At 42.6% G+C, this 16,127-nt stretch overlaps 1 protein-coding gene across 2 annotated transcripts in view; it reads right to left on the reverse strand.

The window, feature by feature from the left end:
- Positions 1 to 851: 851 nt before the first annotated feature.
- Positions 852 to 16,127, reverse strand: part of aagab (alpha and gamma adaptin binding protein) — a 32,717-nt gene continuing 17,441 nt past the window's right edge. The window contains exons 4-10 of one of the 2 annotated variants that reach the window (XM_067971339.1): positions 14,586 to 14,675; positions 12,908 to 12,991; positions 6,645 to 6,727; positions 5,397 to 5,481; positions 5,211 to 5,315; positions 4,686 to 4,735; positions 852 to 2,579 (exon numbers count right to left, since the gene is read on the reverse strand). In XM_067971339.1, the coding sequence (XP_067827440.1) occupies positions 2,502 to 2,579; positions 4,686 to 4,735; positions 5,211 to 5,315; positions 5,397 to 5,481; positions 6,645 to 6,727; positions 12,908 to 12,991; positions 14,586 to 14,675 (575 nt within the window). In that variant the 3' untranslated portion in view covers positions 852 to 2,501. Of the gene's footprint in view, positions 2,580 to 4,685; positions 4,736 to 5,210; positions 5,319 to 5,396; positions 5,482 to 6,644; positions 6,728 to 12,907; positions 12,992 to 14,585; positions 14,676 to 16,127 lie in introns of both variants that reach the window. The other variant, XM_067971338.1, reaches the window with a different exon arrangement.

Here is a 16,127-nt window from a genome sequence, read left to right on the forward strand (position 1 = left end):
AAATTCCAGTTTACAAATACCATTATGTTGCAATAGTGGATTAGCAGGTTTAAAAATTGATACACAATCCCTTCTTCCTCCTCTCAAGAAGGTGCCAGCTCACACTGTGGTACAATTCTACAGGTGTCAGCCATCTCCTAGGGCCTCACCCAAGTGGCTATCCATGTGTCACCTAATGACAACGACATTGAAAATAAGAACTTGTATTTGAACCTTTAATGTAGAAAGACATCCCAAAGCACATCACGGAGGCATAAAGAAAAATGAACATTAAGGCACAGAAGAAAAATTTAGGAGGGGTGACCAAAACCTTGCTTAACGAGGTGGGTCTTAAGGAAGGTCTTAAAAGGAAGAGCTGGTGGAGAGGCGGAGGGGTTTAGGAAAGGCTATCCCAGAGGTGCAAAGCCAAGGCAGATGAAGGCTTAGCTACCAATGGTGGGATGAGGAAAAACATAACTGGCCAGTGTCGGAGGAACAGAGAGTTTGGGGGGGGGGGGGGGGGGGGTGGTTGCAGGGCTGGAGGAGGTTAGATAGGGAGGGATGAGGCGAGGCCATAGAAACATTTAAACACAAAGATGAGAGTTTTAAATCTGAACCATCGAGGAACTGGGAGCCAATGTAGGTTAACAAGGACAAGGGTGATGGGCGAGTGGGACAGCAAGTGCCAGCAGACTGACTGAAGGGGATTGCAGCTGAGCCCGATCATGTCCTCATGATGTCCGCATATGGGCACTTTCGAGCAGGAGATACTGAATACTGACCAGGAGCAGGAACCCTGGCTGATTCTTTTTCCTCTGTATCCAAGATTCAACCTCTCATGCAAAAATAAATGCTCAGACAGGAAGCACAAGTAGAAGATATATACATATATATTATATGCAGATAAAATTTATTGACTTTCTACACCATACAATAAAGATTAGCATTTTTGATCAGGTAACATTCTATTTAAACGGTTTCTTGTGAAATTCTAATAGAATATTCATTCGTATATCATTCGAGTTTATGACTTTTTTGCTCATAGGAGGTGAGGATTGTTAGTTAGCACTGAGGAATGGAATATTTCCGCACTTTGGGCACCCAGTGTCAGCATCAAGCACTCCCAGTGGTACGGTTACATGCAGAGTAAAGCTCCCAACTAATGTACTGCAGCACCAACCTCAAGTACACATCATATTGTACCAGGGCAACATTTTTTCTCATTTTCCACACCATCCTTTTGCTTCCGAGTGAGACCTGCCAATTTACCACACAGTTAGGGGCAGTTTTGTGTTGTGGGTGTATGCCCCACCAGGAACTGGATTAGAAGGCCTAAACTGATTTCGCACAGTACCTTCGCAGACAGAAGAGATACTCATGCCATCTGTCTGGAGTGGATTTGAAGGCAGCTTCCAGAGATGAAAGGGGTACACACCCAAGTGCGCCACCACATTCCTCAACGTGAATGTCATTTTCAATCAGTTAACTGCAAAAAGAATAGACCCCAACATTAAAGAAGCCATTTTTAAAAAAAAATAATCTCCTGCATAGAAGCAGCTCATGTTTCTTGCTCCACTGGTACAGCATGTGAAATATTTATCTGCAGCAGTGTATGTTTTCCTGCCTGCTTGCACTTGCACTTGCACTTTTTTCTAATGGAAGACACTAAAAATAAAGACCTATCAGAATCACGTGGCAAAAAGTACACAGTTTATAGCAAAATCCTTTAGGGGCTGTTATAAACAAAGAAACATAATTGTCTTGGCTCCTTGAATGTTACGAGTTTATTTTTTCCATGCAAGTTACTTAACTTTATTCTGGATAGGTTTATTTTATGCCATTTTCTTTGCACATCTCTCAACACACTGAACTGTGCATTTTCAAGAAAAAAACGAATCATGGTTATCAACTATGTTTATCATCTAACTTGCACGTGAACAGTTATTCAAAGCTTTTATGCTGAATCTGTAACAAATTTCTTTTAAGATACACTGCGTTCTTGGTGTGGTACTGGGTACTCCACTAAATATTTATCATAGGTGCACTATTCTAGCACTGAAATGAAGTGCATGAGTGAAACAGCTGCTCTATACACAATCCAATCTGCTTAATGAAAGTAGAGCAAAGGCTCTGGGTGAGAATGAGTGCACAAGGAATGGAAAGGCTCAAATGGTTCTCAAACCAGTACCAGTTAATGTAACCAATGTCCAGGATATTGGAGGGAGGTGTAGCCTAGAAAGGAGGAGGGGGTGCAATTCTTCCTCTCGGGGGCTTCTTAGCTCCGATGTTTAGTCTAACAAATAAGTGCGGTTGAGATAGGGGAAAGCACAGATGAAGATCCATATCTTATTCAGTTGATTCAAAACATCGACTTGCCTGCAGTGTTGGCTCTGCAGTTGCATGAAAAAATTTTGACCCCCGACAACCCTGGGAATGAAACGTCTAGCGAGAGACGCAAGCAGAACACAGGCTGACAACAAATTAAAATCTTTCATCTGGAAAACCACAAAATGACCAAGCCCTTAGTCATTCTCTTCATCAGACGGTTCCTCAATCTCTTCTCTGTCTCCACCAATGGCCATCCAAAAAGCTTTAGCGACCTGTCAAATGAAATAGGGTGAGATTTGTGAATGTAAAACACACCCTCGTTGTAATTTGAAAACTGTTGCTCATCTTCATTGTAAACAGGATGAGCATGAGACAATGTTATGGTGAAGGGGAAGGGTGAGAAAAAAAATTGTAAGTAAATAAGACACAAGATCACCCATTATATTCTGAAACAAATCTACTTTAAAGCTACGATAAGTCAGTAAATTCTTTAGCCAATTTGGCCGAACAGTTCATTTGGCCTGCAGCAATTGAACCTCAGTAAAAATCTATTTTGCCAGCTTGTTTTGGTGGATCTCCACGATAATGAATAACATTACTATTTTCAAGTAAATGTTTATTTTGCACATGAAAACTCAACTTGGTGGGTGGTGGTGGCAGGGGGTGAGGAGGAGAAGAGGAGACAAGAAATGGGATGAAAAAAAAACTCAGGTACTTTCATCGGAGACAAAAAAAAAACTGCACATGCTGGAAATACGAAATAGAAACAAAAAAAAGTGCTGGAAATAGACAGCAGGGTCATTAGCATCTGAAGTGTAGAGTTTTGGGCAAAGACTCTTTTACCCAAAACATTACCCAATCCTTTTAAGTGCATCGGCTATGCCTTTCCAACGGTTTCTGTTAGTACTTCTGTACCTGGATATTCATCAATCAGAATATTTTGTGCAGTAGAAACTCATCACAAGATAGTTGCGGATGATACAGGTCATTCAACCCGTTTAAATTCATCTATCCAGAATGATCTTAAAGTCCCCCCCATTAATTGTTTCTTAAACATGTCCAGGGTTTGTGCCTCCACTACTCTATCTGGAAGCCTATTTCATATGTTGATCACTGTGAATAAGAATTTCCTGATCAGTCCTCGATTTGCCTTTCACTGTTTCAACCTGTGTCCCTTTGCTCTGCTCCTGCAATTTATTTATTTACAGTAATACTTGGGATTTACCTCTTCCATTCTTCTATCTGATATCCCTCCATAACTTCAACTCTCAGGTGCCTCCTTTCCAGGATGGAAAGCCCTAGTTTCTCCAGTCCTCCCTTGTAACTTAAGACCTTTGACACTAGGGATCAGTCTTGTGGCTCTTCTCTGCACTGCTTCCAGGTCTTGAACGTCTCCTTTGTGCCTTGGTGACCAGAACGGGATCTAATGCTCAAGATATGCTCTGACCAGAGCACTGTACAATTTGATCATGACTTTCTCTGACTTACATTCTACCGAATAATAGATTCTTAAGTGACTTATCAAGATGGTAATCTCATAGAGGACAACACACAACTCATTTGGGGCAGTTTCTTCTCTTTTTACCATCAGTAGGTATTACAATATTTTAGTCATTAGCATTAATGCCAAATAGTTGCTCCACATGGCGGTTCCTCACTGAATGAAAAACTATTGAAAGTTTATTGAAGAGTGCATGTGTACAATTTTGGGAACTCCATTATAGAAAGAATATAGAATCAATGGAAAACCTGCAGCATAGATTGACTAGGATGTTACCAGAGATGAAGTTACAGTTATGAAAAAAGACTCGTCTAGTTAAAAAGCTTTTGCATTGGAGTTGAGAAGTTTAAGGGGTAACCTGATAAGCCATGATTAGGTAGCTAGCGATAAATTGTTTCCACTGGTCCGTGAGCTGGTAATGAGAGGGCACAAATTTAAGATAATCACAAGAAGAATTCACAGGGAAATTAGAAAAAAAATTGAGGGTTGTTAGAATTCTCTACCACAAACCGTTGTTGACGCAGAGTCAATAAATTATTTTAAAAGGGAATTCAATAGTTGCCTGAGAAAAGTATTAAAGGATATGAGGAGTGAACAAGAGAGTGGGATTAGACTAGATGGTTCGTGTGGAGAAATTGCAGAACAGCAGTGTACTGAGGTCATTTTGACAACATCCTCCCACATCCAAAATATGTGCAATACATTAAGTCGTATGTGCAGTGCACATTTCCTGTGACATTACACTCACTTAAGTCACATTTTAGCTGTAACACTTCGGGCAACAAACTTTGAGATATCCCCCCGTGAGCAACGCCATAGGAGATCTACTACAACGTACAAACACCTGGTGTTTTGCTTAAAGTCTGCAGGTACTTACCTTTTCTGCGTGGAGTTTTCTTTGCTCATGAGGTAACGTTGCTGCTTTGTCTGCCAATTTGAAACAAAGAGTTACTCATGTAACACAATCAGCTGGAAGGATTCCCAGACCATTAGTCATATGCCAGCAATGGGCACTTCAGCTACAATTCTTTGCTTTCTCTCCCACCTCCTCCTCATAATGCAGCTGAGAACCACCTCTAGATCTTAGCAACCACAGGAGGTAGAAATTATGACTTCAACTGATTTAGATATAGCGACCCATCATAACAATAGTATTGCATTGTCGTTAAGTGTGCTCAGAGACTCATTCATTTTAAACAGTATATAAATTGTAAATTTCAGCCCAGCTACAAGTAGTACACGTGTATGTTTTGTCACACCAACACCCAATTTCCTGTAGGACAGAACTGGAGTAACTCAACTGAAGGTATGCAGAACGTCAACAGTGGTTGGGTTGAGACACGTGTCAGTAAGGTTAATTTCCATAGACTTTATGAAAACTGTTTCCAAACGCAAAACCCACCTTTCATTTCCTTCAACTTCTCAAACAAACGTTCAAAGTTTTCACAGTCAACTTCGCCTGTGGTAAGAGTGGCGAGTTCTTGGATATCCAAGTGTAACATTGGATCTGCTAGGCAAACAAACATACAGAAAATCAACATTGGTAAAAAAGACCAGTACTTCTGAAAAAGGAATTGGATTTCCATACCTATGACACTGTCGGTCTGAGGAGCTGCAACCCTATTGCTGTCTTCTGCAAGTGATTCATCATCGGGTTCTGTAAGGCTGTGGTACTGTATTAAATAGAATTGTTGCAGACTGGTTAATTAAAAAGTACACATCAATAAGATTAATTTGTTACGTACAAGGCGCACTCCTTATTTGGGCATCAAATTCTGTGACACACAGGCATACCTGGATCCGTAAACTACTACCACTAGATGAAACAGATCTTCACACTCATACCTACAGCATTACCACTATTTTGATTTGTCCCGACCTTCTATGGGCGACACCACAGGAGATCCAATTGTTAGTTATAAAAACACTTTCCGGGTAGCACCCACTCTTGCTGGGGTGCTGTACAGTGAACATCCTTCAATACCTTGATCAAGTGGCCATTCTTCATGTGCCAATTTAGACAGCAAGCGTCTGCGGACTATTCCTACAAGAGCAGCAACATGGCTGCACCCAATCGGATTTCCACACAAGCACTTTCCAGTTGCAAGCTACTGGTTCACAATTAGAAGCCGAAACCCTGGCTGAATTCTCCCCTCCATAATCCAGGCCAATTTGTAGCATGCCAATTGAGGTCAGCTAACTCAGCATTGACCGGAAATGGAACTTGGGACCTTATGGTGAGAGGCCACTTGCAACTTTTTTAGCAACTGAAAAAAAATGCAATTTTTCCATATTACTTAACTGGTTGGCCCTGCCCATTGAACTATGTGGCATGACCAGGTGGAGGAAATGAACAAGGACTTTGCCTCACAAAGCTGATCCAGTCCTCAGTCACTGAAAGCACTAAGCAAATTGGGAACTGAGGCAGAGCACTGAAACTTGATGTTTCATGTAACCTATTCTTGAAAACAACAAGGTGCTGGACTGATTCATGATTACCTGACGAAAACAACATTGTGAGGACTGTTTTTCCTGCATTCCTCATCAGGAAAAGGCCAATTTTTTTCATAATTATTAACCCTTCACATAAGGACATTATACACCTACCACATTTACCGTCATCCCCAATATCTGCACAAAATATCCAAAATGGACAATGACTTGCCATCGCCATCCTCCAAACTCGCTCATTATAAAGATACAAAGGGAAGGATTACAAGGTAATCATTTCAACTTTGGGTTCTCAAACCATTTTAGGGCATCGACTGAACCCTTCGAGAGGATCACAGCTTGTAATCACACCCAGGCATCAATAATTAATTAGTGAATCACTTACTTCCACTTGTGTTTCCGCTCCTGTTTCACGATTTTCATGCACACCAGTTAAACTACTGAGAATTCCAAAGTCCTGTGGCCTGTCTAAGAGAAAAGAAACAGCATGCTAAGTGATGTGGTAGGTTAAAAGATAGAGGTCTACCTACTCAAATTTATGTTTCATGTTTTTAACCATTTAATACTAGTTTTGTATCAATGCCTGTGTAGTGTAAGGCTGTGAAGCCCCACAAATCATGTTCCAGAGCTAGGCACTATGACCCCACCAACCAATCGCCCAAACAACACATTCAGATCAGTAGTTTCTGGGACTGGGTTTCCCCAAGATGAGCACCAAGCATTGTTCAAATTTGCCATTTGCCTTTCATGCCGCAATCTCAAACCAGTGTATCCCCCAGCTCACAGTGAGCAATGCCACAGAAGATCTGCTCATTTTAAGTCAAACATTTTGTCGCACCATTATTTTATGCTGCAATGTTAGCGGCCTTTTGAAAACATGGATTCATAGAATGATACAGCACTGAAGGAGGCCATTCGGCCCATCGTGCCTGTTCTTTGAAAAAACTATCCAATTAGTCTCACTTCCCTGCCCTCTCCCCATAGCTCTGCAAATTTTTCCCCTTCAAGTATTTATCCAATTTCCTTTTGAAAGTTATTATTGAATCTGCTTGCATAAGAAGATAAAAGTCTTTCAAAAATAGATATTAAAAAGATAAATAGCAGTCAACATCCAAGGGATTATGTTTTGTTACATATGCCTGCAGTATTTTTACAATGGCTATTTGATTTTGTTTCTGTTTTTTTTTAAAAATCGTTCATGGGATGTGGGCATCACTGGCGAGGCCGGCATTTATTGCCCATCCCTAATTGCCCTTGAGAAGGTGGTGGTGAGCCACCTTCGTGAACCGCTGCAGTCCATGTGGTGAAGGTTCTCCCACAGTGCTGTTAGGAAGGGAGTTCCAGGATTTTGACCCAGCGACGATGAAGGAACGACAATATACTTCCAAGTCGGGATGGTGTGAGACTTGGAGGGGAACGTGCAGGTGGTGTCGTTCCCATGTGCCTGCTGCTCTTGTCCTTCTAGGTGGTAGAGGTTGCGGGTTTGGGAGGTGCTGTTGAAGAAGCCCTTGGCGAGTTGCTGCAGTGCATCCTGTGGATGGTACACACTGCAGCCACAGTGCGCCGGTGAAGGGTGTGAATGTTTAGGGGGGTGGATGGGATGCCAGTCAAGCGGGCTGCATTGTCCTGGATGGTGTCGAGCTTCTTGAGTGTTGTTGGAGCTGCACTCATCCAGGCAAGTGGAGAGTATTCCATCACACTCCTGACTTGTACCTTGTACATGGTGGAAAGGCTTTGGGGAGTCAGGAGGGGAGTCACTCGCCGCAGAATACCCAGCCTTTGACCTGCTCTTGTAGCCACAGTGTTTATGTGGCTGGTCCAGTTAAGTTTCTGGTCAATGGTGACCCCAGGATGTTGGTGGTGGGGGATTTGGCGATGGTAATGCCGTTGAACGTCAAGGGGAGGTGTTTAGACACTCTCTTGTTGGAGATGGTCATTGCCTGGCACTTAAGTGGCAAGTGACATTCGCGCCAGACATCAGCCCAAGCCTGGATGTTGTCCAGGTCTTGCTGCATGCGGACATGGACTGCTTCATTATCTGAGGGGTAATGCAACTGAACACTGTGCAATCATCAGCGAACACCCCTATTTCTGACCCTATGATGGAGGGAAGGTCACTGATGAAGCAGCTGCTGAAGATGGTTGGGCCTAGGACATTGCCTTGGGGAACTCCTGCAGCAATGCCCTGGGGCTGAGATCATTGGCCTCCAACAACCACTACCATCTTCCTTTGTGCTGGATATGGCTCTAGCCACTGGAGAGTTTTCCCCGATTCCCAATGACTTCAATTTTACTAGGGCTTCTTGGTGCCACACTCAGTCAAATGCTGCCTTGATGTCAAGGGCAGTCACTCTCACCTCACCTCTGAAACTCAGCTCTTTTGTCCATGTTTGGACCAAGGCTGTAATGAGGTCTGGAGCCGAGTGGTCCTGGCAGAGCCCAAACTGAGCATCGGTGAGCAGGTTATTGGTGAATAAGTGCCGCTTGATAGCGCAGTCGACGACACCGTCCATCACTTTGCTGATGGGGCGGTAATTGGCCGGATTGCATTTGTCCTGATTTTTGTGGACAGGACATACCTGGGCAATTTTCCACATTGTCGGGTACTGGATCAGTTTGGCTAGAGACGCGGCTAGTTCTGGAGCGCAAGTCTTCAGCACTTCAGCCAGGATGTTGTCGGGGCCCATAGCCTTTGCTGTATTCAGTGCACTCAGCCGTTTCTTGATATCACGTGGAGTGAATCGAATTGGCTGAAGACTGGCTTCTGTGATGGTGGGGATATCAGGAGGAGGCGGAGATGGATCATCCACTCGGCACTTCTGGCTGAAGATGGTTGCCACGCTTCAGCCTTGTCTTTTGCACTCACGTGCTGGACTCCGCCATCATTGAGGATGGGGATGTTTACACAGCCGCCTCCTCCCGTTAGTTGTTTAACTGTCCACCACCATTCACAACTGGATGTGGCAGGACTGCAGAGCTTTGATCTGATCCGTTGGTTGTGGAATCGCTTAGCTCTGTCTATAGCATGTTGCTTCCGCTGTTTAGCATGCATGTGGTCCTGAATTGTAGCTTCACCAGGTTGGCACCTCATTTTTAGGTACGCCTGATGCTGCTCCTGGCATGCTCTTCCACACTCCTCATTGGACCAGGGTTGAGTGAGGAATATGCCACGCCATGAGGTTACAGATTGTGCTGGAATACAATTCTGCTGCAGCTGATGGCTCACAGCACCTCATGGATGCCCAGTTTTGAGCTGCTCGATCTGTTCTGAATCTATCCCATTTAGCACGGCGATAGTGCCACACAACACGTTGGATGGTTTCCTCAGTGCAAAGACAGGACTTCACCTCCATGAGGACTGTGCGGTGGTCACTCCTACCAATCCTGTCATGGACAGATGCATCTGCGACAGGTAGATTGGTGAGGACGAGGTCAAGTAGGTTTTTCCCTCATGTTGGTTCGCTCACCACCTGCCGCAGGCCCAGTCTGGCAGCTATGTCCTTCAGGACTCGGCCAGCTCGGTCAGTAATGGTGCTACAGAGCCACTCTTGGTGATGGACATTGAAGTCCCCCACCTAGAGTACACTGGGAGTGGGGGATTCTAAAATTGAACACTCCCTTTGTTTTGCATAATTACGGGGTATCAAACACAGTTATTTTCTAACATTAATGGACACCTACTTGCATTGTGTACAATAAAATAAAATCAAAACTTTGGAAATATACACATGAAGTCACACACAATGTGTGTTGTCATAGAGACCATTATATAATTCATCTGTTAGAGGAGAAGCCAAAAACATTAAGCCAGAGGTTGCGTGCTCCTGTTTGGTTGGAATTTAAAAACGTTTTCACACTTTACATTCAGCAACAAATTTAAGGTCAAATAGGATACGTGTCAGAATGTGGACTGGTCTGTTCTGTTCTCTCCACTGATACAGCCTGGCCTGCTGTGTGTTTCCAGCATTTTCTGTTTTTGATTCTTTCAACAAAGCAGTTTGCCTGCACTTTCCACCCACCTTTAAATCACCACTTATGTTCAAATAGGAGGATGGAAAAAACAATTCTGCTGCAGTTGTTTGCAATGATGCGTAGAGATGATAGCACTTAGCTTAGATATCTAAATGGCCATCTTAAACACAGATGATGCGGTGAATTTAATTGCACTTCTATCCAGTCCAGAGTTGAATGCAACTCAACTCTACATATCTGATGTCTCTTGACTTTCTACCTTTTCATCATTTTAAAAATGATCACTTTCCACACATTTAAAAAATGCTACTAAAAACTCATATCATCTTAACAAGCTGAATTTCAGCTTTTTGAACTGGGAATGCAATCAGAGGTGCACTCAACACCATTCTAAATTTGGGCAGCATGAGAAAAGGGATCATTTAACATTAGCAGGTTGGTATCATGTGACAAAGACTGCTCATTGTGAAAACAAAACAAACTTTCAAACCTGATTTGATATGTCATTCCAGTTAACACAATTTCAACCTGATGTGGATGAAATATGCATCCATTTGGGGAGATGAGCTGGTACTATATATTGCAGATCATATGGTCAATAAGTGAATAAGCTGAATTGTGTCAGTATAAGCCACGGTGATCTGAAATTAGACCTGGGAAATTTAGGTAAATTCTAAAATTAAAAGAACTGATTTCCTTTCTGCCCCACATTCTCTCCCAGTCGAGAGGATAGGATGGAGAATCGTGCTCAGGCTGCCTCTGCTGATGCCACTCTTCAACCAGACAGGAGATACAGTCAAGTGGCCTGGGATGACATCCCTTGTGTTGGTCCCAACTCTTGGGGAGAAGATACTTGGCTTCTGCTTATATCATCATATTTAAGATTGGGTAATGATCTGGAAATGATGAGCACAGGCCTGTCACCAGTACATGGGCAATCTGCTAGGAGTGCCAATATATCGTGACACCCAGAACAGAAAACGCTTTGCATTACAACAGCTCTAATTAAAATCAGTCTTACAGACCAGGAAGGTCCCAGGTTCAATCCCTGGTCTGTGTAGAGGTAGGGAATCTACTGGATGCGACACTGGAAGGTTGACACCGGTGGAACTACACGCTAGCATAAGTCAGCATCTTCAGAAAAGGAGAAAACCGGAAAACACAAATAAGGTCAGCACTGTGCTTTAATTTAACAACTTGAAAAAAAAAAATCGACTTTAAAGGAGAGATTCTTCCCGCAGCACTTCTACTATTCCACATTACACAGAAAAATCAGTGAGAAAGAAAACAGACTCACAAACAGATTAAAGATGCCTGTAATGTGATAAGTTGCAGATCATAAACTCGACGGATAAACTAACCAGAATTAGCATTATTCTGTCTATGCATGGCTAAATACGTTCAAAATCAAACAGGTCACAAAACAAAAACACTAGTGCGAGTAGCATTTCTTAACAAAATATCCATGCAGATTTCATTTAGGAAGATAAAGCTGTTGTAGGTTTTATAGTTATGCAAAGATATCAACACGGAAAATTAATTTTTACTTCAAGTTGAGCACCAACATTTAAGTGGATAATTAGGGTGTGTGGAATGGCAAACAGTTGGTTCTAGGATTCGACTGTTAGTTAATTGCCAGGCTTAATAAAATACATCCATTAGTTGCTGAAGCCATAAGTAAAAGTACCCCAACAATGCTCTCTCAGCCTACTTACCCCAGTATGTAGCAAGCAGCAGCACTGATCAGAAATTTAACAGCAAGGTCAAGATCAGGAACACGAGGTCAATTGAACCTGCATTTCCCACCCTCCTAAAACTAGGGTTGTAGCACGTATTAGTGCTCAAACATGCACAGTCATCAAATTCTACCTTTAGGGCATCGCTTTTTTCCTTATGAGTCAGGCCAGGTGGTCAACACTTCCGGTGACCTTGGTTACAGTGGCCAAAGGATAACACACTATCTGGAGTGACCGCACAGATCTATAATGTTTCTTTGGCTACTCGTGGGACTGCCTAGATTTACAATTTGGTGGTGATTGTAGGCACTTGGCCAAAAATCAATAGAGCACCAAATAAGCCAGGAATGCCAGAACGAAATAATTTCTGACATATCCTTTCATTAATCCCTATTTACATAATGAAGCGAAGACAACGCTAAATTTTCAGTTATATCTAAGTTGCCAAAACTTGGATATTTTGTCTCTAAATCAAGGATATTTAAGCAATTGCCTGTGAACGATTGGACTGTAACACTATTGTTAGAATGTAATTCAATCTGTCCAAGCAATCAAGTATCAGTATAGAGTAAATCATCGATTTTCATTTACTCAAAATAGAGACTTGTTCAAATAGGTGAATTGGATGTTGCAGTTGGTTAGACCTGCTATATCACCGTTGGGACTGATTGGGATGAACTCTGCTGGCTGTAAGGATCTTAAGAGCAGTCCCAATTCAGGTCCTTGTGCAGAGCACATAATTGGTAATCTCACTAGGGGATCCACAGGATGGCTGGTGCAGGAAGTGGAAAGTGGAAAATGTCACACTGATGCTAGTCTGATATTGGGACAGAGTAGAGTGCTGGACCGGATGAGTTTGATGCAGAATGAAGAGTTCTATTTATCAACAGTAATAAGAACGGTTATCAATACATTAAAAAAAAACTTCTCGGTTTCATACCTGTTTTCATCTCAACATTTGACCACACATTTGCATTCAAGGCTTGAATAATTCTCTTTACACCAGTAGATTCTGGGAAGTCATCTGTATGGAAATCAACAGGTCACATTTAACAATCACATTATTGAAGATACACTGTTGATGCAGAACATGGGGCACATAGGTAAAATATAATTCAACTGAAAATATCCACTAGAACGAGAGTTTTAAAAATGACAGACAGCAGTTAATGCAACAAAATGGTAGATCAGCTTACACACAAATGCAAGACACTATATTATATAAACAATCCTAAACACCCTAAATATTCACTCCCCTCACCATCGGCGCACTGTGGCTGCAGAGTGTACCATCCACAGGATGCACTGCAGCAACTCGCCAAGCTTCATCGACAGCACCTCCCAAACCCGCGACCTCTACCATCTCGAAGGACACGGGCTGCAGGCACATGGGAACACCACCACCTGCACGTTCCCCTCCAACTCACACACCATCCCAACTTGGAAATAAATCGCCGTTCCTTCATCGGCACTGAGTCAAAATCCTGGAACTCCCTTCCTAACAGCACTGTGGGAGAACCTTCACCACATGGACTGCAGCGGTTCAAGAAGGCGGCTCACCACCATCTTCTCAAGGGCAATTAGGGATGGGCAATAAATGCCGGCCTCGCCAGCAACGCCCACATCCCATGAACGAATATAAAAAAAGACAGCAGGGATCTGCACTTTGACACAATTTCACTGAGTGGATGGCATAAATTGTTCCACCTTTCCTTGTATTGATGTATCATTTAAATTTCTTGATGGTGCTACAATTTTTTAAAAACCAGTTAACCTATCTACTCTCTTATGTTCCCCTTCTTGTCAGCCCTCCACCATGCACACATGCACTTCCCATGCAAGAAGGTTGGCTGCTTTCCGGCATTTTCAATGGTACTATGTTAGGAGGCTTAAGATGCACCAAATCTTGCAGTAAGATTTGTAGTGGTACAAGACTTGCAATTTTATCTTTAAAAAGCTGAACACTTAATAAGTAATTAGGTCAGAGACGAACCTCACACCAGTGACTTCAGCTCATCCACTAATTCTCCATCCCCGAGCACATTTGACACCTCTTCTCAAAGGTTCAGCAGAATTTTGCCATCTGGGGCAGGGGGGTTACTTTTTTTTTTGGTAAAAAAATGATTAGTTGGTCTCAACCAGTTACGTTGCCACAAATGGTCTCAACTCTCCTAGGCCAGGAAAGAGGAGATGGGGAGAGATTAGCTAGGGTTTCTGATCACTAGTCACTGACCTTTGAAGCACACACCAGTGCCAAAGACAGGAACAGGCTCATTTACGATGTTCTCTCTGGTCAAAATGCCCATTGATGTCGTTCAGGCTTACACATCAATTAGCTGTTTGGGCAAGGTACTTGAGGGCTACTGGCACAAGTGGAATTGTACCCCAACAAAAATCAGCACCTTCAGGAGGGAGGGAGGGAAGGAAGGAGGGAGGAGCTTGCAGAAAAAGAGAAAGAAAATATAATCCAGGGGAGCTGCAGTTTTCTTCTGAAGTTCTTAACTTTGCTAAGTCCATTGATTGAATATTGGAAATGTTTCATTGTGTATTCAGTTTAAGAGAACAATTCCCTGGCTCACCATAGCTCTATAATAATGGCTCGGAAATGCAAAACAAACCTTCTTCATCTGGCAACTCTTCTGGATTGAGCTCCACCAATTCAAACCCATATTTAATGCACCATTGCTGTGCTGTTTGCCTGCTCACCCCTGGAAGAGAAAAGAAGAACGGATAACCCAAGCCAACTTGACTAAGCAGAACCAACTCATTTAAATCAAAACTTTTCTTCATTTCAAAGAATAATTTTTCTTCTTATTTCCTGGCAGATGATCACTGGACTCCCAGCCTGAAGGTAACAGATTGAGGCACTATAGCTTCCACTGTTGACATTCATTTGGACAATATGTGTCAGGTCTTAGCTCAGCGACTGGATGGAGCCGCAGGGAGAATCTGCCCAAGCTGGAGCAGGTTGCGAAAGTCAGAAAAGCTTTGGTCTCGCCCAGCTTAAATCAAACCTGTTGAAAAGTCCAAGGCTCAGACGGTTCTCCCCTCCCAGCTAGATCAAGAGGAACTGGATGTAGTGTTAAATTCCCATCTGTAAGATATTAATGATGGGAGCCTACACCACACTAAGGTTGTAGTCTAATAATATCCACAAACAATGAATTTTCAATGTGGTCTAGATTTTCAATTTAAATATTTAAAAATTGCCTAAAGCTGAGCCTGACTCGACTATTCCAATGCTCTCCTGGCTGGCCTCCTATCCTCTACGCTCTGTAGACTTTAGCTCATCCAAAGTTCTGCTGCCTGTATTTTATCCTGCACCAAGTCCAGCTCACCAATCACCCCTGTCCTCGCTGACCTACATTGGTTCTCAGTTCCGCAACACTTCCAATTTAAAATTCTCATCCTCGAGTATGAATCCCTTCATGGCCTTGCCCTTCCCTATCTCGTTATACGGGATATTTATTGGTGTTTCCAGGATTGCATTCTGCAATTCCACCTGCTTTTCTGTGAATGTCAAAAACCTGTGACCTTGCCTACAATATACAATGGAAATGCTATTTGCATAATGTGGGCCACTGGTTTATGATGACTAAGTCAAATGGGACTCTAGCATTTTTACCAGCACTGTGGGGATCATAATCCATGATTCTGTTTTTCAATGAAAACCAAACATTATGTACTCAGGTCTTGAACTCCCAACCTACTAAACTAAAGGTAAGCATGCTATCAACAGAGCCAAGATGACACAAAATAAAATTAATTTCTGATTCAAAGAGTAGAGGATTCTGCATTTGGTGTATAACAGATGAACAATGGGCAGATTGGGTCCTCAAAACAAAATGAGGACCAGAGTGAGTTGATGGGCTGAAGAGCCTTCTTACACTACCAGTATGTTGGATACAGTCTCAGATCCTCGGTAAGACAAAAAATGCACAACAAAATCACAATCTCTTCTGAAACTCTCTGGCTTCATCGAGCAAAGTTTGGAATAAAAAATTCCATTTGGCACACTCAACCAATTACTTCCACAGTCCATGCTTGACCACCGCCCCATGATCCCGAGACTGTCTTTCTAATTTCTAAAATGAGTCAGGGAAAAAACTTGTATTGAAAAAGACTGGGCTCCATTTTGTTGTGGTATTCATTTTCACCAT

This window comes from Heptranchias perlo, chromosome 34 (assembly GCF_035084215.1).
Source record: "Heptranchias perlo isolate sHepPer1 chromosome 34, sHepPer1.hap1, whole genome shotgun sequence".
In the NCBI taxonomy this organism is placed as follows: Eukaryota; Metazoa; Chordata; class Chondrichthyes; order Hexanchiformes; family Hexanchidae; genus Heptranchias; species Heptranchias perlo.